The sequence below is a fragment of the Dendropsophus ebraccatus genome, chromosome 1 (genome assembly GCF_027789765.1).
Source record: "Dendropsophus ebraccatus isolate aDenEbr1 chromosome 1, aDenEbr1.pat, whole genome shotgun sequence".
Taxonomy (NCBI): domain Eukaryota; kingdom Metazoa; phylum Chordata; class Amphibia; order Anura; family Hylidae; genus Dendropsophus; species Dendropsophus ebraccatus.
The window spans coordinates 8,670,100-8,694,859 of NC_091454.1; the positions used below are offsets into that span (position 1 = coordinate 8,670,100).

Sequence of the window (24,760 nt, forward strand, 5' to 3'; positions counted from 1 at the left end):
TACGCGTCCTGTGGACAGCTGTGGCACTGTTTTGAGAAGAAAGCGGCCATGTTTTTCTTCTCACGAACAATCCCTTTAAATACACTAAGGCTTAGAGGAGAAGCCACATCAGAGGTGACTGTATATACACAATAGAGGGAGTTTATACAGCCGGCCGCGCCGTGTCACCTTCCTAATACAACTTTATAAACATGATAAGAATCCTTTTACCGCGCTCATTTGGCGGATTTTAATTCTGCGGCCTGTTTACCTACATGTTTTATTACGCTTAGTCACCTCTATTACCATTTCTTTCCGACTTCGAGTGCGCCTCCAGTCCGTGCCGACTTGGCAGAAAATATTAGGAAACGGCTTATATAACGTTCTGTAACGTAATATGATCATGGGATCAGCTGCTGGAGCCATGGATGATGAGCCACACAGCGCTGGTCTCATCACTATAATCCTTACCAGTGGTCACCAAGTGGGCCGGGCTTCAATGAACTGGTGTAAGAAAGTTATAAAGATTTGTCATTTATTTCTATTTACAAATCTCCAATCTTCCAGTACTTATCAGCTGTTGTACGTCCTGCAGGAAGTGATGTATTCTTTTCAGTCTGACACAGTGCTCTCTGCTGCCACCTCTGTCCATGTCAGGAACTGTCCAGAGCAGCAGCAAATCCCCACAGAAAACCTCTCTTGCTTTCGTGACTGAAAAGAATACACCACTTCCTGCAGGACAAACAGCAGCTGATAAGTACCGAAAGACTGGAGATTGGAAAGTACCCCTTTAAAGGTTCTTCTTGTGTTATATAATGGCGGCCATACTCAGCTTGGATGAAGAGATAAGGATTAGATAGATATCCTTTATACTGTGTGGACACAATGACTAATACCGCCATACAGTGCTGAAGTGTCAGCTCCAGCCATACAGTAATCTAATCTGAACAGTGTCTAAATAACACCGCCATACACTTCACCCCAGGCTATGAGTGGCGCCCCTTCAGCAGCTGATGGAAGGTCACAGACAATGTGTAACCCCGCCATCACCTGCACACCTGATCTGTTCCCACGTCCCGGGTTAATGATAAACCCTTTGGGTGGATTATATTACCCAGGATTCTCCCACCTTATATATAATAGCCGGGGCAGGGGTCACACATTAACCCTGAAGGTCACTGCTCAGTCACATAGGGGCGGGGGATGGAGCGGCACCGGACTGACTGGTTGTTCAGGATTGTAGGGAAGCTTATCGAGCCATAGGGGACAGTTCACATGAACCATACCGCCCCTCCATGAAAAGGTTAATGTAAAGAGCGGCAGGAAAACTGATAGCTGACGTGCAGAACGTTTCCTACCCAGATAGTTCTGTGGTATTTCCCTTTATCTCGGTGACTGCAGCAGTTCTTGAACAGTCATATACCGCACTGTATACCGCCACATACGTGACCACAGGGGGAAATAACAGAAAGAAGAGGATCAAGTCTGGCGTCCCCTGACTGAAAGATGACCCATGTCACTGTCACTTTGGAGGACCCAACACGTCCACTTTAATTGAATGGGTGCAAAACCTAATTTCACCTGCGGGGTCGCTGCAGGGAAACTGAACACTTGCTGCCGAGTTCCTCCAATAGGAATATTACATTCTATCACTCATAGACACTATTAAGATCTATAGACCTAAAAGAAGAGGTGAAATGGCCCAATCGAGGTGATCACCCAATCATCGGGATCAGGAGAGACCCTTTAAGCAATATCTTAAAGGGATTACCTGGGATGCATACTTACTTTACTTAGTTTATGTGCGGTATTACAGTTCAGTCCCATTGAAGTGGAGGAAGCCAAGTTGTAATACCGCACACAACCTGACAACAGAGGTGGCGCTGTTTAAAACTATGTTTTTCTAATCCTAGATAACCCCTTTAAATAGCCATTCCCAATATGATCATGGTACCAGATTTCCTCTTGCGTGTCCAAACTCCAAATCTTTATGTTTTCAGAGGACTTCCCCTTTAAATTAACCCTTTAGGAGCAGACTGTGGTGTCTATTGTATCGCCCACGGAGAAGGAGCATGGTGTTCACCCTCTTAGTAGATATAACACATTGTATCCATGTTGTCTGGAGTGCCCCTTTAAGGAGAGTCAAAAGCGGTGCAATATATGATTATACCGCACTGTGTTCCCACATAATAAAGTCGCTGGCACTGGTGAGGCGTGCGCCCAGGGGTGTGTATACAGGAGTATACAGGAGTTTGTTTGTACAGCGTCGCGCCCAACTAAGAGTGATGGGGGGGCACCTATTTATGAGCTATCAAGAATACCGCCATGTAGTACTACATTGTACTATATGGCGGTCTTTCTGGTCTTGATAAGCCCCTGTGACCGGGGTTGATGCCTCTCAGCTTCCCCGCTCCGGCCCTCAGCAGATTCCTCACGGCCGCTCGCTGTTGTCATGGCGATTCCTTGGCCATTTCTGCCTCGGCTTAATTCACACATAATTAATTACGCTCCTTTTTTCCTTCCTCTCCTGACTTCCTGCAGGTTGTATGAGCCAAATCCTCCCGGACAACGGCGTCCTTCACCCAGCGTGTCTGGGCCGCGCCCGCACCACAGAACTCCCATCATCCACCACCTACAGGAGCGAGCAGCGGGGCGGCACTACGCAATAACACATGACATAATATTCTGTATGGGGAAATCCAGAGTTCACAAAATAATACTGCAATATAGTGCTCAATACCAACTAATAATAGTGCCATACAGTGCTCTGATAACTGTGCTCTAATAACACTGCCATATAGTGCGCTAATAACTGTGCTCTAATAACACTGCCATACAGTGCTGTAATAACTGTGCTCTAATAACACTGCCATATAGTGCTGTAATAACTGTGCTCTAATAACACTGCCATATAGTGCTGTAATAACTGTGCTCTAATAACACTGCCATATAGTGCTGTAATAACTGTGCTCTAATAACACTGCCATATAGTGCTGTAATAACTGTGCTCTAATAACACTGCCATATAGTGCTGTAATAACTGTGCTCTAATAACACTGCCATATAGTGCTGTAATAACTGTGCTCTAATAACACTGCCATATAGTGCTGTAATAACTGTGCTCTAATAACACTGCCATATAGTGCTGTAATAACTGTGCTCTAATAACACTGCCATATAGTGCTGTAATAACTGTGCTCTAATAACACTGCCATATAGTGCTGTAATAACTGTGCTCTAATAACACTGCCATATAGTGCTGTAATAACTGTGCTCTAATAACACTGCCATATAGTGCTGTAATAACTGTGCTCTAATAACACTGCCATATAGTGCTGTAATAACTGTGCTCTAATAACACTGCCATATAGTGCTGTAATAACTGTGCTCTAATAACACTGCCATATAGTGCTGTAATAACTGTGCTCTAATAACACTGCCATATAGTGCTGTAATAACTGTGCTCTAATAACACTGCCATATAGTGCTGTAATAACTGTGCTCTAATAACACTGCCATATAGTGCTGTAATAACTGTGCTCTAATAACACTGCCATATAGTGCTGTAATAACTGTGCTCTAATAACACTGCCATATAGTGCTGTAATAACTGTGCTCTAATAACACTGCCATACAGTGCTGTAATAACTGTGCTCTAATAACACTGCCATACAGTGCTGTAATAACTGAGCTCTAATAACACTGCCATATAGTGCTGTAATAACTGTGCTCTAATAACACTGCCATACAGTGCTGTAATAACTGAGCTCTAATAACACTGCCATATAGTGCTGTAATAACTGTGCTCTAATAACACTGCCATATAGTGCTGTAATAACTGTGCTCTAATAACACTGCCATATAGTGCTGTAATAACTGTGCTCTAATAACACTGCCATATAGTGCTGTAATAACTGTGCTCTAATAACACTGCCATATAGCTCTAATAACAGTACCATATAGTATACTCATAACACTGTTATATAGTGCTCTATAATACTGCCATACCGTGCTCTAATAATTGTTCTCTAATAATACTGCCATGTAGAGCTCTATTAACTGAGCTCTAATAACACTGCCATATAAAGCTCTAATACTATTACAATGAAGTGCTCTGACAACTGTGCCATTTCGTTTTCTAATAAAGTGCCATATAGTGCTCTAGTAATAGTGCCATATAGTGCTCTAGTAATAGTGCCATATAGTGCTCTAGTAATAGTGCCATATAGTGCTCTAGTAATAGTGCCATATAGTGCTCTAGTAATAGTGCCATATAGTGCTCTAGTAATAGTGCCATATAGTGCTCTAGTAATAGTGCCATATAGTGTACAGCATTATAAAGGATTCCATTACCAGGACCTCCATCATCCCTGCAGACCGTCGGCTCCTGCACTGCAGCTCTCCCATCAGGCAGGAAGCTGTACGACCACTGGCCTAAATAATACCGCCAGTACTACATAACAGCACCATATGGCGGGGGTTAGATATACTACTACAGACTTTAAGAACCAGTTCAACCACTTTGTTACACATATGAATAAAACTACCCGAAGAGGTAGCCGACTTCTGCATAGCTCCCATAATACTGCCATATAGTGCCCACATAATGATGTAATATAACAGCACCATATAGTGTCCTGTAGTACAAAAACTATCACCGTCATATGGTGCTAAATAGGAAGATGTAGTGGAGGGCCCTGAGGGTCCTACCGGTAACTGACAGTATACATGTATAGCGGGTGCACTATATGGCGGTGGACAGCTGTGGACGTCCTGTCACTACACGGTACTTCACCGATGAACAGGAACTGTCAGCGTACAGATTACAATTATTACAGTAATATTCCCTGTAAAACATCCTGAACAATAGGGGTATTGTCATCCTGCTGACAGGTGCAGCGGAGGGTGGGAGGGAGCGCGGCTGCCACGGCCGGCCCAGCTGACAGGTACGGCTGCCGGAGATCAGCAGCTCCCTGCCCAAACATTACTGGAAGTGTGAAGGCAGATCAGAGTAACTGTACAGGATTACCAGGGAGGGATCAGTAATGTATGTACACAGTGACCCCACCAGCAGAATAGTGAGTGCAGCTCCGGAGTATAATACAGGATGTAACTCAGGATCAGTAATGTATGTACACAGTGACCCCACCAGCAGAATAGTGAGTGCAGCTCTGGAGTATAATACAGGATGTAACTCAGGATCAGTAATGTAATGTATGTACACAGTGACCCCACCAGCAGAATAGTGAGTGCAGCTCTGGGGTATAATACAGGATGTAACTCAGGATCAGTAATGTAATGTATGTACACAGTGACCCCACCAGCAGAATAGTGAGTGCAGCTCTGGAGTATAATACAGGATGTAACTCAGAATCAGTAATGTATGTACACAGTGACCCCACCAGCAGAATAGTGAGTGCAGCTCTGGGGTATAATACAGGATGTAACTCAGGATCAGTAATGTAATGTATGTACACAGTGACCCCACCAGCAGAATAGTGAGCGCAGCTCTGGAGTATAATACAGGATGTAACTCAGGATCAGTAATGTATGTACACAGTGACCCCACCAGCAGAATAGTGAGTGCAGCTCTGGAGTATAATACAGGATGTAACTACACAGGGTGGTCCAAAAGTAGGTGGACAGTTTGTGTAATAAGGTTATAAGATTTATCAAACATGGTGTAAAGTGAAACTGGCTCAGTTGCCCCTAGCAACCAATCAGATTCCATCTTTCATTTTCCAAAGAGCCTGTGAGGAATGAAAGGTGGAATCTGATTGGTTGCTAGGGGCAACTGAGCCAGTCTCACTTTACGCCATGTTTTATAAATCTTATAACCCTATTACACATACTGACCCCCCCCCCCTGTATATCAGTCGTCCACCCATACAGGAAACATCTCCCATCATTACCTCACATTTGGGGTTGGCACATATGATCCTTCTGTGTAACACTATATGTAAAGGGGAACTCCACCCAATCCTGAAGTGCTGATACAGTATATATGTATCCTGTTCTGGAGATGGGGCAGTCACCTGTATAATGGATTCCTGTCCGCAGGCCTCTACACTGACTATATACACAGAGGAGTCTGTACAGGCAGTAACCATTGCCTGAGGAAGCGTCATGTAATAGCCAGATATCCCGATCACATTACACATCACCATGTTATCCGTATACTGCAACTCGTGTGAGGAGATCAGCAAAAGCAAAGACCGCAGAGCGGCACATATCTATCTACTGTATATAGGGAGCAGTATTATAGTAGTTATGTTCCTGTATATAGGAGCAGTATTATAGTAGTTATAGTCCTGTATATAGGAGCAGTATTATAGTAGTTATATTCCTGTATATAGGAGCAGTATTATAGTAGTTATATTCCTGTATATAGGGGGCAGTATTATAGTAGTTATATTCCTGTATATAGGAGCAGTATTATAGTAGTTATATCCCTGTATATAGGAGGCAGTATTATAGTAGTTATATTCCTGTATATAGGGGGCAGTATTATAGTAGTTATATTCCTGTATACAGGGGGCAGTATTATAGTAGTTATATCCCTGTATATAGGAGCAGTATTATAGTAGTTATATTCCTGTATATAGGGGCAGTATTATAGTAGTTATATTCCTGTATATAGGGGGCAGTATTATAGTAGTTATATTCCTGTATATAGGAGCAGTATTATAGTAGTTATATTCTTGTATATAGGAGCAGTATTATAGTAATTATATTCCTGTATATAGGAGCAGTTTTATAGTAGTTATATTCTTGTATATAGGAGCAGTATTATAGTAGTTATATTCCTGTATATAGGAGCAGTATTATAGTAGTTATATTCCTGTATATAGTAGTTATATTCCTGAATATAGGGGCAGTATTATATGAAGCAGAGCTGTCCTCCCTTCCCTCTATATGTAGCAGGGCACACACAGTCATGCACAGTGGAGCGTCCTGTAGTCTATGAGGAGTTAAGTGTCTCCGCTCCTCACGCACCATAACAGTTGAAGTGTTTATCTTGGTGAAGCCGCCGTCGCTCTTTTCTCCTCACAGCTGCGCTACTGAATTCGCTATGGGACAAACCGCTGTAGATCCAGTTAGCAGTGATATAACGGATCTGGAGATCAGGTGGGGGGTGCACAGACGACATCGCGCTCAGGATTGGGCTCCGTTCCACCTGAATTGCTCAATCAATAAAAGCGCGGCGACCAAACACAACAAGATCAGCTCATTCACCGTCTTATCGTCAAAAAGGCGCTAAAATAAATATCGTAAAACTTCTGAACTAGAGGAGAGGATAGACGCCACACAGCCGTTATATTACCGGGATCACAGTAATGTGTATGAGGATGTTCTACTGATTAACATGACATCTTCTCCCGACATGTTTCTCATCGGGGGAGCGACAGGTGCCTCTTCAGGGACAACCCCTGACATTTAGGAGGGAACAGGGCCGTATATAAGAAACACTTGTTTGTGTGTCTCCGGGACGGCTGCCAAAGGCGGTATAAAGTTCCTGCATGATAATAGTCAGTGCGGTACGGTGCGGGCGCAGTCACCGTCACTGCCTTGTTAGCGGGGCATCGCTTCTTATACAGATCATCCCTCGAAGTGATGGAAATGCAGGACTCGCACTCATAGAAAGGGATTGTCTGTTTGGTTTATAAATAAAGCTTTTATATATAATTTGTGTCAAACAGTCCCATGTGTGCCGCCATATGGTGCCACAAGAAACTAGTGAAAACCAGGACCTGTGAATATACATTGATATGAAGTCATATCCCAGCTATATAGATAGGGTTAAAAACAAGAAAGAAGGGATGAGATGGCTCTCTAACTGTGATTGGCTGCCAGAGAGAGCAAAGAGAGGGGGGGAGGGGAGGAGCTACCACTCTTGATTGGCTGCCAGGGAGAGTTATGAGTAGGAAGGGGAGGGTCTCTCACTCTGATTGGTTGCCAGGGAGAGGTAAGGGAGGGAAGGGGAGGGCCTTTCTTTGAGATTGGCTGTCACAGAGAGCTGAGAGAGGGAAGGGGAGGGTCTCTCACGGTAAATGGCTGCAAGGGCGAGCTAAGAGAGGGAAGGGGAGGGTCTCTCACTCTGATTGGTTGAGTATTAATCTCCAGAGGGCGCTCTGTCATGGAGGACTATCACCAGTGATAACAGCTGATCGCCAGCACGACCTTCTCTAGGTTAAGTGTTGTCTACATCACAAAATCACTTTATTCATCCCTCCTTGTACCCTATTAGTTTAGTCTCTCCCATAGTCCCCTATTAGTTTAGTCTCTCCCAAAGTCCCCTATTAGTTCAGTCTCTCCTATAGTCCCCTATTAGTTTAGTCTCTCCCATAGTCCCCTATTAGTTTAGTCTCTCCCATAGTCCCCTATTAGTTTAGTCTCTCCCATGGTCCCCTATTAGTTTGGTCTCTCCCATAGTCCCCTATTAGTGTAGTCTCTCCCAAAGTCCCCTATTAGATTAGTCTCTCCCATAGTCCCCTATAAGTTTAGTCTCTCCCATAGTCCCCTATCAGTTTGGTATCTACCACGGTCCCCTATTTGTCTAGTCTCTCTGATAGTCCCCTATTAGCTGATTCTCTCCCATAGTCCCCTATTAGTTTGGTCTCTCCCATAGTCCCCTATTAGTTTAGTCTCTACAATAGTCCCCTATTATTTTAGTCTCTCCCATAGTCCCCTATTAGTTTGGTCTCTCCCATAGTCCCCTATTAGTTTAGTCTCTCCCATAGTCCTTTATTAGTTTAGTCTCTCCCTTAGTCCCCTATTAGTCTAGTCTTTCACATAGTCCCCTATTAGTTTGGTCTCTCCCATAGTCCCCTATTAGTCTCGTTTCTCCCATAGTCCCCTATTAGTCTAGTCTCTCCCATAGTCCCCTATTAGTTTAGTCTCTCCCATAGTCCCCTATTAGTCTCGTTTCTCCCATAGTCCCCTATTAGTCTAGTCTCTCCCATAGTCCCCTATTAGTGTAGTCTCTCCCATAGTCCCCTATCAGTTTTGTCTTTCCCATAGTGCCCTATCAGTTTGGTATCTACCATGGTCCCCTATTAGTTTTGTCTTTCCCATAGTCCCCTATTAGTTTAGTCTCTCCAATAGTCCCCTATTAGTTTAGTCTCTCCCATAGTCCCCTATTAGTTTGGTCTCTCCCATAGTCCCCTATTAGTTTAGTCTCTCCCATAGTCCCCTATTAGTTTGGTCTCTCCCATAGTCCCCTATTAGTTTGGTCTCTCCCATAGTCCCCTATTAGTTTGGTCTCTCCCATAGTCCCCTATTAGTTTGGTCTCTCCCATAGTCCCCTATTAGTTTAGTCTCTCCCATAGTCCCCTATTAGTTTGGTCTCTCCCATAGTCCCCTATTAGTTTAGTCTCTCCCATAGTCCCCTATTAGTGTAGTCTCTCCCATAGTCCCCTATCAGTTTTGTCTTTCCCATAGTGCCCTATCAGTTTGGTATCTACCATGGTCCCCTATTAGTTTAGTCTCTCCCATAGTCCCCTATTAGTTTGGTCTCTCCCATAGACCCCTATTAGTTTAGTCCCTTCCATAGCCCCCTATTAGTTTAGTCCCTTCCATAGTCCCCTATTAGTTTAGTCTCTCCAATAGTCCCCTATTATTTTAGTCTCTCCCATAGTCCCCTATTAGTTTGGTCTCTCCCATAGTCCCCTATTAGTTTAGTCTCTCCAATAGTCCCCTATTATTTTAGTCTCTCCCATAGTCCCCTATTAGTTTGGTCTCTCCCATAGTCCCCTATTAGTTTGGTCTCTCCCATAGTCCCCTATTAGTTTGGTCTCTCCCATAGTCCCCTATTAGTTTAGTCCCTTCCATAGTCCCCTATTAGTTTAGTCTCTTCAATAGTCCCCTATTAGTTTAGTCTCTCCCATAGTCCCCTATTAGTTTAGTCTCTCCCATAGTCCCCTATTAGTTTGGTCTCTCCCATAGTCCCCTATTAGTTTGGTCTCTCCCATAGTCCCCTATTAGTGTAGTCTCTCCCATAGTCCCCTATTAATGTAGTCTCTCCCATAGTCCCCTATCAGTTTGGTATCTACCATGGTCCCCTATTAGTTTTGTCTTTCCCATAGTCCCCTATCAGTTTGGTATCTACCATGGTCCCCTATTAGTTTAGTCTTTCCTATAGTCCCCTATCAGTTTGGTATCTACCATGGTCCCCTATTAGTTTAGTCTTTCCTATAGTCCCCTATCAGTTTAGTCTCTCCCATAGTCCCCTATTAGTTTTGTCTTTCCCATAGTCCCCTATCAGTTTGGTCTCTCCCATAGTCCCCTATTAGTTTAGTCTCTCCAATAGTCCCCTATTAGTTTAGTCTTTCCTATAGTCCCCTATTAGTTTAGTCTCTCCCATGGTCCCCTATTAGTTTAGTCTCTCCCATAGTCCCCTATTAGTTTAGTCTCTCCCATAGTCCCCTATTAGTTCAGTCTCTCCCATAGTCCCCTATTAGTTTAGTCTCTCCCATAGTCCCCTATTAGTTCAGTCTCTCCCATGGTCCCCTATTAGTTTAGTCTTTCCTATAGTCCACAAAACAAGTTATGTCACCAACATGCCACTTCCCTTTAATTTGAATCTACTTCCCCATTATCCTCAGCTATCGCTCAGCGGGTATCCGGCTGCAGACAAACCACCGAAACCCCAAATAACAGGAGAAGATTCCAGTAACTGCAGCCATGTATATAGAGAGTATGGGGAGAGTATACAGAGACCTTATACAACCTACCGGATGTGACCTTATAGCAAAGGGCGATATAGTGGCGGCTGCTGCCCTATACACAGAATACACAGGCTACAATAGGAAATATTGTTATATATGCTATACAGTATTTATGTAAGTGTATATATACTCATGTATATATCGCTATAGATACAAAAACTACCGGCGACCTGTACAGATCTTATCACAGACACAAAGGTCACTGGTCACCGGCATTACGCAAGCACGCCCCGAGGATCACAGGATGGAAAACAAAGTCGTCACAAAAGCAGCAAAAAGAAAATAAAAAAATCAAAGTAAATTTTTTAAAAAAAGTTCAATGATTTTTTTTTTTACAAAAAAAAATTAAAAAACAACATATGGTGTCCAGGTAAGGCCACAGGAGCATGACGATAATCACACCCCATGTCATACACAGGGCTAAGAATTGACACAAAATGAAAAACTGTATGTAAAAAGGTAAAATAAAAAAAATTACAAAAAAATAAAAAAATTACAAGTTTTTAAAAATTCCCAAACTATTTTGCAACAAGTTTTATACGAGTGAAAGTGTTTTTTGAGAAAAAAAAACGAGAATTTACAACAGCACCAAAAAAAAAAAAAGCAAATAAAAATTACAAAAAGCGTAAAAAAAAAAAAAAAAAACGTAAAATACACAATTAGGCCATGTTCACACAACATATGTTTTGCATAAATCCCGGCCGTTGTTGCTATTTGCAAAAACGGCCGTGATTTATGCAAAACATATATTGCATTTGAATGAATGGAATCCCGGCCGAGGCGTATACACATAGTATACATTCAGCTCCCCCTATTCATTGAATAGAGGCTGCACAGACATGTCAGTTCACACAATGAAGCGTGCAGCTCTGGACGCAGGCTCCATTGTGTGCAGCTGCAAATTGGGATGTGGGCCTACACGTATACGCTTGCATCCCAATTAATCAGAAATGAAGATCATCCGGACGGTTCTCTGACACCGCCCGTTCTGTGACCCCGGCCGGGTCACAGAACAGCTGGTACCATTTGAACAAGGCCTTAAGTGTCAGATGACAAGAGGGGTGCACATACACTCTCTCCTATGTTTTGGCTGACCTCATGGCTTCCACCTTACATGACGGCTTTACGTGATTTCACATCACACAGCAGCCTCATTTATATAGGGGTTATCGGTGACGCGTTATACAGTATATACCGTGGCGTATCTGCCCACTGATTTTAATAGACTAAACAAGTCTAGTGATGAAATGTGAACGTGGCCGATAGTGATAGACAAGATCATGGCCTAGTCTCAGGGCGCATCCAGTATGTGTTGCCTAGCAACCAGCAGTCTTCCTGTCTCAGTGACAACCATTGGAGTCCATGCAGTGACTCCACAGACTTGTTTTCGGTCCCTTTCCCAGATAAGGGAGGAGAAGAAAAGAATTCTTTACATATCAACCATAAGATAACAAAAATATGTTTCCTGTCATGTCCTAAAGAACACAAAACCCCACACCCACCCGACACACGGAGGCGATATGGTTACCGGTGATACATAAGTACACAATACAGATATCCTATCTACCGAATGAGACCTGCGGAGAAGGCCTTACACATACAATCTGATACCGCTAGCTTCTGGGTGACAACCAATATGGCCGCCATCACCACTTCCACAAGGTTTGTCACCTTATCAGTCAGGAGTTTGCTGACTACCTGTATGGACCATGTTAGCTGTCACCCGGCGAGGACTGATATGGCTGAGGAAGGTCTGGGCTAGGAGCGCTCGCTCTCTGGAATGCTTCCACATAATTCCCCTTAATCCTGTGATGGTGCGGGATCTGTGGGCAGTATACACACCGTACGGCAGGTGGAATGTCATGTCCTTTGTGTTCTTAAATACCTCTAATCCCGGACCGACCGAGGCAAAGAAATATCTGAGATGAAGGAGAAAAGTCTCTAGCAAGTGCAAGTCCTGAATGACAACCAGGAAAGAGACCGAAAGGTTTGTCATAGGGTCCGTGATAGTGAGTGTGACCCAGTCTAGGTCTATATGCAGCCGGATGGGTGCCAGGATGGCAGTGGGTGCCCCTCTATACCACGTGTACTCCTCCAAATATGTTCCTACAGATGATCCACAGGTTTTACTACACTAGCCACAGTGCCCCCCATAACAGTACCGGCCACCATTCCCTCCCCATGACAGTACGGCCACAGTACATGTATCCATAACAGTACCGGCCACCATGCCCTCCTCATGACAGTACGACCACAGTACATGTATCCATAACAGTACCGGCCACCATGCCCTCCCCATGAAAGTACGGCCACAGAACATGTATCGCAAACAGTACCGGCCACCATGCCCTCTCCATGACAGTACCGGCCACAGTACAAGTCTCCATAACAGTACTTGTCACCATGCCCTCCCCATGACAGTACCGGCCATAGTACATGTCTCCATAACAGTACCAGCCACCATGCCCTCCCCATGACAGTACAGCCACCATGCCCTCCCCATGACAGTACGGTCACAGAACATGTATCCCAAACAGTACCAGCCACCATGCCCTCCCCATGAAAGTATGGCCACAGTACATGTATCCATAACAGTACCGGCCACCATTCCCTCCCCATGACAGTACGGCCACAGTACATGTATCCATAACAGTACCAGCCACCATGCCCTCCCCATGACAGTACGGCCACAGTACATGTCTCCATAACAGTACCGGCCACCATGCCCTCCCCATGATAGTACGGCCACCATGCCCTCCCCATGACAGTACGGCCACAGAACATGTATCCCAAACAGTACCAGCCACCATGCCCTCCCCATGACAGTACGGCCACAGTACATGTATCCATAACAGTACCGGCCACCATGCCCTCCCCATGACAGTATGGCCACAGAACATGTATCCATAACAGTACATGTCTCCATAACAGTAGCGGCCACCATACCCTCCCCATGACAGTACGGCCACAGTACATGTATCTATAACAGTACCAGCCACCATGCCCTCCCTATGACAGTACATGTCTCCATAACAGTACCGGCCATCATGCCCTCCCCATGACAGTATGGCCACAGTACATGAATACATAACAGTACCGGCCACCATGCCCTCCCCATGACAGTACATGCCTCCATAACAGTACTTGTCACCATGCCCTCCCCATGACAGAACCTACCACAGTACATGCCTCCATAACAGTACTTGTCACCATGCCCTCCCCATGACAGTACCTACCACAGTACATGCCTCCATAACAGTACTTGTCACCATGCCCTCCCCATGACAGAACCTACCACAGTACATGCCTCCATAACAGTACTTGTCACCATGCCCTCCCCATGACAGAACCTACCACAGTACATGCCTCCATAACAGTACTTGTCACCATGCCCTCCCCATGACAGAACCTACCACAGTACATGCCTCCATAACAGTACTTGTCACCATGCCCTCCCCATGACAGAACCTACCACAGTACATGCCTCCATAACAGTACCGGCCACCATGCCCCTCCCATAAGAATATTAGCATTGTCACCAGATTATCCATGTTATTTACTTCACCTGCAGTCAGAGGTTTAAATGTTATGATTGATCGGTGTATGGTGTATATGTGATGGCGGTGTATACGTGATGGCGGTGTATACGTGATGGCGGTGTATACGTGATGGCGGTGTATACGTGATGGCGGTGTATACGTGATGGCGGTGTATACGTGATGGCGGTGTATACGTGATGGCGGTGTATACGTGATGGCGGTGTATACGTGATGGCGGTGTATACGTGATGGCGGTGTATACGTGATGGCGGTGTATACGTGATGGCGGTGTATACGTGATGGCGGTGTATACGTGATGGCGGTGTATACGTGATGGCGGTGTATACGTGATGGCGGTGTATATGTGATGGCGGTGTATATGTGATGGCGGTGTATACGTGATGGCGGTGTATACGTGATGGCGGTGTATATGTGATGGCGGTGTATATGTGATGGCGGTGTATATGTGATGGCGGTGTATATGTGATGGCGGTGCACACTGGTGCGATAATAGAATTACACAATAAATGACATCTATCTCCCTGAGGGCAGAGATGCCAGGCATGGCTGTACAGGAGCACACTGCAGGATGGGGGAGTATATAATACACAGGGCTGTACAGGAGCACACTGCAGGATGGGGGTATATAATACACAGGGCTGTACAGGAGCACACTGCAGGATGGGGGTATATAATACACAGGGCTGTACAGGAGCACACTGCAGGATGGGGGAGTATATAATACACAGAGCTGTACAGGAGCACACTGCAGGATGGGGGTATATAATACACAGGGCTGTACAGGAGCACACTGCAGGATGGGGGTATATAATACACAGGGCTGTACAGGAGCACACTGCAGGATGGGGGAGTATATAATACACAGGGCTGTACAGGAGCACACTGCAGGATGGGGGGGGGTATATAATACACAGGGCTGTACAGGAGCACACTGCAGGATGGGGGTATATAATATACAGGGCTGTACAGGAGCACACTGCAGGATGGGGGGTACATAATACACAGAGCTGTACAGGAGCACACTGCAGGATGGGGGAGTATATAATACACAGAGCTGTACAGGAGCACACTGCAGGATGGGGGAGTATATAATACACAGAGCTGTACAGGAGCACACTGCAGGGTGGCGGGGGGGGGGGAATATCATACACAGGGCTGTACAGGAGCACACTGCAGTATGGGGGTATATAATACACAGGGCTGTACAGGAGAACACTGCAGGATGGGGGGTATATAATACACAGGGCTGTACAGGAGCACACTGCAGGATGGGGGAGTATATAATACACAGGGCTGTACAGGAGCACACTGCAGGGTGGGGGTGGGGGGTATATAATACACAGGGCTGTACAGGAGCACACTGCAGGGTGGGGGTGGGGGGTATATAATACACAGGGCTGTACAGGAGCACACTGCAGGATGGGGGGTACATAATACACAGAGCTGTACAGGAGCACACTGCAGGATGGGGGAGTATATAATACACAGAGCTGTACAGGAGCACACTGCAGGATGGGGGAGTATATAATACACAGGGCTGTACAGGCGCACACTGCAGGGTGGGGGGGGGGGTATATAATACACAGGGCTGTACAGGAGCACACTGCAGGATGGGGGGTATATAATACACAGGGCTGTACAGGAGCACACTGCAGGATGGGGGTATATAATACACAGGGCTGTACAGGAGCACACTGCAGGATGGGGGGGTATATAATACACAGGGCTGTACAGGAGCACACTGCAGGGTGGCGGGGGGGGGGGGGGAATATCATACACAGGGCTGTACAGGAGCACACTGCAGTATGGGGGTATATAATACACAGGGCTGTACAGGAGAACACTGCAGGATGGGGGGTATATAATACACAGGGCTGTACAGGAGCACACTGCAGGATGGGGGAGTATATAATACACAGGGCTGTACAGGAGCACACTGCAGGGTGGGGGTGGGGGGTATATAATACACAGGGCTGTACAGGAGCACACTGCAGGATGGGGGGTACATAATACACAGAGCTGTACAGGAGCACACTGCAGGATGGGGGTATATAATACACAGGGCTGTACAGGAGCACACTGCAGGATGGGGGTATATAATACACAGGGCTGTACAGGAGCACACTGCAGGATGGGGGAGTATATAATACACAGAGCTGTACAGGAGCACACTGCAGGGTGGCGGGGGGGGGGAATATAATACACAGGGCTGTACAGGAGCACACTGCAGTATGGGGGTATATAATACACAGGGCTGTACAGGAGCACACTGCAGGATGGGGGGTATATAATACACAGGGCTGTACAGGAGCACACTGCAGGATGGGGGGGTATATAATACACAGGGCTGTACAGGAGCACACTGCAGGATGGGGGTGGGGGGGTATATAATACACAGGGCTGTACAGGAGCACACTGCAGGGTGGGGGGGGTATATAATACACAGGGCTGTACAGGAGCACACTGCAGGATGGGGGTATATAATACACAGGGCTGTACAGGAGCACACTGCAGGATGGGGGTATATAATACACAGGGCTGTACAGGAGCACACTGCAGGGTGGGGGTGGGGGGTATATAATACACAGGGCTGTACAGGAGCACACTGCAGGATGGGGGTATATAATACACAGGGCTGTACAGGAGCACACTGCAGGATGGGGGGGTATATAATACACAGGGCTGTACAGGAGCACACTGCAGGATGGGGGGGTATATAATACACAGGGCTGTACAGGAGCACACTGCAGGATGGGGGTGGGGGGGTATATAATACACAGGGCTGTACAGGAGCACACTGCAGGGTGGGGGGGGGTATATAATACACAGGGCTGTACAGGAGCACACTGCAGGATGGGGGGTATATAATACACAGGGCTGTACAGGAGCACACTGCAGGGTGGGGGGGGGGGTATATAATACACAGGGCTGTACAGGAGCACACTGCAGGGTGGGGGGGGTATATAATACACAGGGCTGTACAGGAGCACACTGCAGGGTGGGGGGGGTATATAATACACAGGGCTGTACAGGAGCACACTGCAGGATGGGGGTATATAATACACAGGGCTGTACAGGAGCACACTGCAGGATGGGGGTATATAATACACAGGGCTGTACAGGAGCACACTGCAGGATGGGGGTATATAATACACAGGGCTGTACAGGAGCACACTGCAGGATGGGGGTATATAATACACAGGGCTGTACAGGAGCACACTGCAGGGTGGGGGTGGGGGGTATATAATACACAGGGCTGTACAGGAGCACACTGCAGGGTGTATACACAGCATAACTTGCCGCTTTGCAGCTGTTGTGAAACAACAACTCTCTGCGGCATGATGGGAATTGTAGTTTTGCAACAATGACAGAGCGGTATATGATAAGCAGCTGACAGGGCGGTATATAGCGTGTATACTGTATATATGCCCCCCCCCACCCCAGCCTGCTGTGCAGTATACATGCTGGAACCCCTCTGCTGTGTAATATGCTTATAATGTACAGCCTGAGCCCTGTGTATTATATATATATACCCTGCAGCCTCCTGTGTAATAGTATATCACTCACACATTATAAGGCTATTACAGTACAGGGGTATACAGTATATCCCTCACATGTCTCTCCCTGTACATTATCAGCTTATTACAGTACAGGGGTATACAGTATATCCCTCACATGTCTCTCCCTGTACATTATCAGCTTATTACAGTACAGGGGTATACAGTATATCCCTCACATGTCTCTCCCTGTACATTATCAGCTTATTACAGTACAGGGGTATACAGTATATCCCTCACATGTCTCTCCCTGTACATTATCAGCTTATTACAGCGCAGGGGGTATCCAGCTCTCCCTGTATATTATACACTTCTTACAGTACAGTGGTATACAGTATATAACTCATCAATATATCCCTGTACATTATCAGCTTATTACAACACAGGGGTATACAGTATATCCCTCACATCCGGCTCTCCCTGTACATTATAATCTTATTAGAGCCCAGGGGGTATCCGGCTCTCCCTGGATATTATAAGCTTATTACGGCACAGGGGTATACAGTATATCACTCATCACTATATCCCCCCTCCCCCCACACACACATTATCAGCTTATTACACATCAGTCCGGGGACCAGAGTTTCGGGCACTTCCTCCCTGCTGACAGGTGGCAGCTATGCCCCGGGTCTCCTAAGCCCCTGCACCCCCCCCACCCCCGGGGTCTCCAGAGCCCCTGCACCCCCCCCCTCCTCCCCCGGGGTCTCCAGAGCCCCTGCACCCCCCCCCTCCTCCCCCAGGGTCTCCAGAGCCCCTGCACCCCCCCCCCCTCCCCCGGGGTCTCCAGAGCCCCTGCACCCCCGCTCTTACCCCAGCTGCTGATAGGCGGCAGCTTTGCCCTCCGTGCCCCGGTACCCCCGCTCTTACCCCAGGGTACTGCTGATAGGCGGCAGTTTTGCCCCCCGTGCCCCGGTATCCCCGCTCTTACCCCAGGGTGCTGATAGGCGGCAGCTTTACCCCCCGAGCACCGGTACCCCCGCTCTTACCCCAGGGTGCTGATAGGCGGCAGCTTTGCCCTCCGTGCCCCGGTACCCCCGCTCTTACCCCAGGGTGCTGCTGATAGGCGGCAGCTTTGCCCTCCGTGCCCCGGTACCCCCGCTCTTACCCCAGGGTGCTGCTGATAGGCGGCAGCTTTGCCCTCCGTGCCCCGGTACCCCCGCTCTTACCCCAGGGTGCTGCTGATAGGCGGCAGCTTTGCCCCCTGTGCCCCGGTAGCCCCGCTCTTACCCCAGGGTGCTGATAGGCGGCAGCTTTGCCCTCCGTGCCCCGCTCTTACCCCAGGGTGCTGCTGATAGGCGGCAGCTTTGCCCCCCGTGCCCCGGTAGCCCCGCTCTTACCCCAGGGTGCTGCTGATAGGCGGCAGCTTTGCCCCCCGTGCCCCGGTAGCCCCGCTCTTACCCCTGGGTGCTGATAGGCGGCAGCTTTGCCCCCCGTGCCCCGGTAGCCCCGCTCTTACCCCAGGGTGCTGATAGGCAGCAGCTTTGCCCCCCGTGCCCCGGTAGCCCCGCTCTTACCCCAGGGTGCTGATAGGCGGCAGCTTTGCCCTCCGTGCCCCGGTAGCCCCGCTCTTACCCCAGGGTGCTGATTGGCGGCAGCTTTGCCCCCCGTGCCCCGGTAGCCCCCGCTCTTACCCCAGGGTGCTGCTGATAGGCGGCAGCTTTGCCCTCCGTGCCCCGGTACCCCCGCTCTTACCCCAGGGTGCTGCTGATAGGCGGCAGCTTTGCCCCCCGTGCCCCGGTACCCCCGCTCTTACCCCAGGGTGCTGCTGACAGGCGGCAGCTTTGCCCCCCGTGCCCCGGTAGCCCCGCTCTTACCCCAGGGTGATAGGCGGCAGCTTTGCCCCCCGTGCCCCGGTAGCCCCGCTCTTACCCCAGGGTGATGATAGGCGGCAGCTTTGCCCCCCGTGCCCCGGTAGCCCCGCTCTTACCCCAGGGTGCTGCTGATAGGCGGCAGCTTTGCCCTCCGTGCCCCGGTAGCCCCCGCTCTTACCCCTGGGTGATGATAGGCGGCAGCTTTGCCCCCCGTGCCCCGGTAGCCCCGCTCTTACCCTAAAGTACTGCTGATAGGTGGCAGCTTTGCCCCCCGTGCCCCGGTACCCCCGCTCTTACCCCAGGGTGCTGATTGGCGGCAGCTTTGCCCCCCGTGCCCCAGTAGCCCCGCTCTTACCCCAGGGTGCTGATGAAGCCGTTGACAGAGCCCTCGGCGTAGAGGGACACGATGTCCCCGATGTACAGGAAGCTGGACATCTTATCGGGCATCCTCAGCGCCGGGCAGCGCGCCCCCTACCGGCCGGGCACCATCTCCAGCAGGGTAGCTGGGGGCGGGTCACATGCCCGGGACACCTGGGACTGCAGGCAGGGCTCCCCCGCGCTCCGTCCGCTCTCCGGGGTCTCCTCCTCCTCCCTGCACGGTCTCTCAGGGCTCCGGTGCCCGATCAGTGCCCGCGACTCCCGGCCGCCCGTACGGGAAGTTCCTCGGTCCGACTCTGCTCTCTGGCACTGGGCGGGGCTGTGAGAGGCAGGCAGCCAATAGGAGGAGCGGCTGGAGGAAGAGGGCGGGGCCTAAGGAGCCGAGAAACGGAGTTCATTCATAAGGGACACGGGGAGAGCGCGAGGCCGGGACCGGAGGAGTCATATATAGTAACACATAGCGAGGCCGGGACCGGAGGAGTCATATATAGTGATACATAGCGAGGCCGGGACCGGAGGAGTCATATATAGTGATACATAGCGAGGCCGGGACCGGAGGAGTCATATATATAGTGATACATAGCGAGGCCGGGACCGGAGGAGTCATATATAGTGATACATAGCGAGGCCGGGACCGGAGGAGTCATATATAGTGATACATAGCGAGGCCGGGACCGGAGGAGTCATATATAGTGATACATAGCGAGGCCGGGACCGGAGGAGTCATATATAGTGATACATAGCGAGGCCGGGACCGGAGGAGTCATATATAGTAACACATAGTGAGGCCGGGACCGGAGGAGTCATATATAGTGATACATAGCGAGGCCGGGACCGGAGGAGTCATATATAGTAACACATAGTGAGGCCGGGACCGGAGGAGTCATATATAGTGATACATAGCGAGGCCGGGACCGGAGGAGTCATATATAGTGACACATAGCGAGGCCGGGACCGGAGGAGTCATATATAGTGATACATACCGACACATAGCGAGGCCGGGACCGGAGGAGTCATATATAGTGATACATAGCGAGGCCGGGACCGGAGGAGTCATATATAGTAACACATAGCGAGGCCGGGACCGGAGGAGTCATATATAGTGATACATACCGATACATAGCGAGGCCGGGACCGGAGGAGTCATATATAGTGATACATACCAATACATAGCGAGGCCGGGACCGGAGGAGTCATATATAGTGATACATAGCGAGGCCGGGACCGGAGGAGTCATATATAGTGATACATACCGATACATAGCGAGGCCGGGACCGGAGGAGTCATATATAGTGATACATAGCGAGGCCGGGACCGGAGGAGTCATATATAGTGATACATAGCGAGGCCGGGACCGGAGGAGTCATATATAGTGATACATACCGATACATAGCGAGGCCGGGACCGGAGGAGTCATATATAGTGATACATAGCGAGGCCGGGACCGGAGGAGTCATATATAGTGATACATAGCGAGGCCGGGACCGGAGGAGTCATATATAGTAACACATAGTGAGGCCGGGACCGGAGGAGTCATATATAGTGACACATAGCGAGGCCGGGACCGGAGGAGTCATATATAGTGATACATACCGATACATAGCGAGGCCGGGACCGGAGGAGTCATATATAGTGATACATAGCGAGGCCGGGACCGGAGGAGTCATATATAGTGATACATAGCAAGGCCGGGACCGGAGGAGTCATATATAGTAACACATAGCGAGGCCGGGACCGGAGGAGTCATATATAGTAACACATAGTGAGGCCGGGACCGGAGGAGTCATATATAGTGATACATACCGATACATAACAAGGCCGGGACCGGAGGAATCATATATAGTAACACATAGCGAGGCCGGGACCGGAGGAGTCATATATAGTGATACATAGCGAGGCCGGGACCGGAGGAGTCATATATAGTGATACATAGCGAGGCCGGGACCGGAGGAGTCATATATATAGTGACACATAGCGAGGCCGGGACCGGAGGAGTCATATATATAGTGATACATACTGATACATAGTGAGGCCGGGACCGGAGGAGTCTATATATATATATATATATATATATATATATATATATATATATATATATATATATAAAAATATATATATATATATAGTGATACATAGCGAGGCCGGGACCGGAGGAGTCATATACACTCACCGGCCACTTTATTAGGTACACCTGTCCAACTGCCCGTTACCACTTAATTTCTAATCAGCCAATCACATGGCGGCAACTCAGTGCATTTAGGCATGTAGACATGGTCAAGACAATCTCCTGCAGTTCAAACCGAGCATCAGTATGGGGAAGAAAGGTGATTTGAGGGCCTTTGAACGTGGCATGGTTGTTGGTGCCAGAAGGGCTGGTCTGAGTATTTCAGAAACTGCTGATCTACTGGGATTTTCACGCACAACCATCTCTAGGGTTTACAGAGAATGGTCCGAAAAAGAAAAACCATCCAGTGAGCGGCCGTTCTGTGGGCGGAAATGCCTTGTTGATGCCAGAGGTCAGAGGAGAATGGGCAGACTGGTTCCAGCTGATAGAAAGGCAACAGTGACTCAAATAGCCAACCGTTACAACCAAGGTAGGCAGAAGAGCATCTCTGAACGCACAGTACACAGTATGGGCTACAGCAGCAGAAGACCACACCGGGGGCCACTCCGCTCAGCTAAGAACAGGAAACTGAGGCTACAATTTGCACAAGCTCATCGAAATTGGACAGTAGAAGATTGGAAAAACGTTGCCTGGTCTGATGAGTCTCGATTTCTGCTGCGACATTCGGATGGTAGGGTCAGAATTTGGCGTCAACAACATGAAAGCATGGATCCATCCTGCCTTGTATCAGCGGTTCAGGCTGGTGGTGGTGGTGTCATGGTGGGGGGAATATTTTCTTGGCACTCTTTGGGCCCCTTGGTACCAATTGAGCATGGTTGCAACGCCACAGCCTACCTGAGTATTGTTGCTGACCATGTCCATCCCTTTATGACCACAATGGACCCAACATCTGATGGCGACTTTCAGCAGGATAATGCGCCATGTCATAAAGCTAGAATCATCTCAGACTGGTTTCTTGAACATGACAATGAGGTCACTGTACTCCAATGGCCTCCACAGTCACCAGATCTCAATCCAATAGAGCATCTTTGGGATGTGGTGGAACGGGAGATTGGCATCATGGATGTGCAGCCGACAAATCTGCGGCAACTGTGTGATGTCATCATGTCAATATGGACCAAAATCTCTGAGGAAGCTTCCAGCACCTTGTTGTATCTATGCCACGAAGAATTGAGGCAGTTCTGAAGGCAAAAGGGGGTCCAACCCGTTACTAGCATGGTGTACCTAATAAAGTGGCCGGTGAGTGTATATAGCGAGGCCGGGACTGGAGGAGTCATATATATAGTGATACATAGGGATACATAGCGAGGCCGGGACCGGAGGAGTCATATATATAGTGATACATAGGGATACATAGCGAGGCCGGGACCGGAGGAGTCATATATAGTGATACATAGCAAGGCCGGGACCAGAGGAGTCATATATAGTGATACATAGCGAGGCCGGGACCGGAGGAGTCATATATATAGTGATACATAGGGATACATAGTGAGGCCGGGACCGGAGGAGTCATATATATAGTGATACATAGCGAGGCCGGGACCGGAGGAGTCATATATATAGTGATACATAGGGATACATAGCGAGGCCGGGACCGGAGGAGTCATATATATAGTGATACATAGCGAGGCCGGGACCGGAGGAGTCATATATAGTGATACATAGCGAGGCCGGGACCGGAGGAGTCATATATATATAGTGATACATAGGGATACATAGTGAGGCCGGGACCGGAGGAGTCATATATATAGTGATACATAGGGATACATAGCAAGGCCGGGACCGGAGGAGTCATATATATAGTGATACATAGGGATACATAGCGAGGCCGGGACCGGAGGAGTCCTATATATAGTGATACCTACCAATACATAGCAATATATAACTCCTATAATACTGCCCCCTATAGCTGTGCATCTTCCCATTCCCTCCCTGTAGGGATAATTACCTGTGGCCCCTCAGGCCATTGTGGAGATTGTGCTGTAGATGCTGGTTGTTCCTGGCCAGGGGGCTGCGGATGGTGATTGCACCTTTAGGTGGATGAGATGTACATAATGATGGGAGAATGGTTCCTGCCTCGGGTCACACAGTAATCCTCGCTGTGCCTGTGGGAGGATTCACACCTGGCAGATTTATTGCAATAATCGCTGAAAGGGGCCATAGCCTTAGAGCAGTCAGGCTACTTTATATCACACAGGACAGGGTTAAACCATTGTGGGGACACTTGTGCACGGGTGCCACCCCCACCTAATAAATTAATTGGGGGATGGACCATATAATCTGAAATTCATTAAGATTAAATTAAAAAAAAAAAAAAAAAGGGCAGGGATTCTCTACAGTTAGAGCCTTTACACATAGGAATAAGACTGAGTTCACATACTGAGTTCATACTGACTGAGTTCAATGTCTCCATTTCCCAGGTTTAGTAGGCTGAATGCAATCAGTAAATAAATGGGGTGGGATTTTCTGCAGTTAGAGCAGTGACACAACGTTATAAGGTCACATGAAAACAGAGGTTTGGTTTACGGTGTCCTTGACCGATTCAGTTAATTTATCCTGACATAAAAGGCAATCCGTATACGAATGAGGCAATATTTTCTACAGTAAAGGCGGTAACACAATG

The 24,760-nt window shown here is 48.2% G+C and overlaps 1 protein-coding gene across 2 annotated transcripts in view; it reads right to left on the reverse strand.

Annotated features, from left to right (window-relative positions):
- Positions 1-20,250, reverse strand: part of ITPR2 (inositol 1,4,5-trisphosphate receptor type 2) — a 185,930-nt gene extending 165,680 nt beyond the window's left edge. For both annotated transcript variants that reach the window (XM_069965955.1, XM_069965946.1), the window contains exon 1: positions 19,990-20,250. In XM_069965955.1, coding sequence (XP_069822056.1) covers positions 19,990-20,081 — 92 coding nt within the window. In that variant the 5' untranslated portion in view covers positions 20,082-20,250. The remainder of the gene's footprint in view (positions 1-19,989) is intronic.
- Between the last annotated feature and the right edge of the window lie 4,510 nt (positions 20,251-24,760).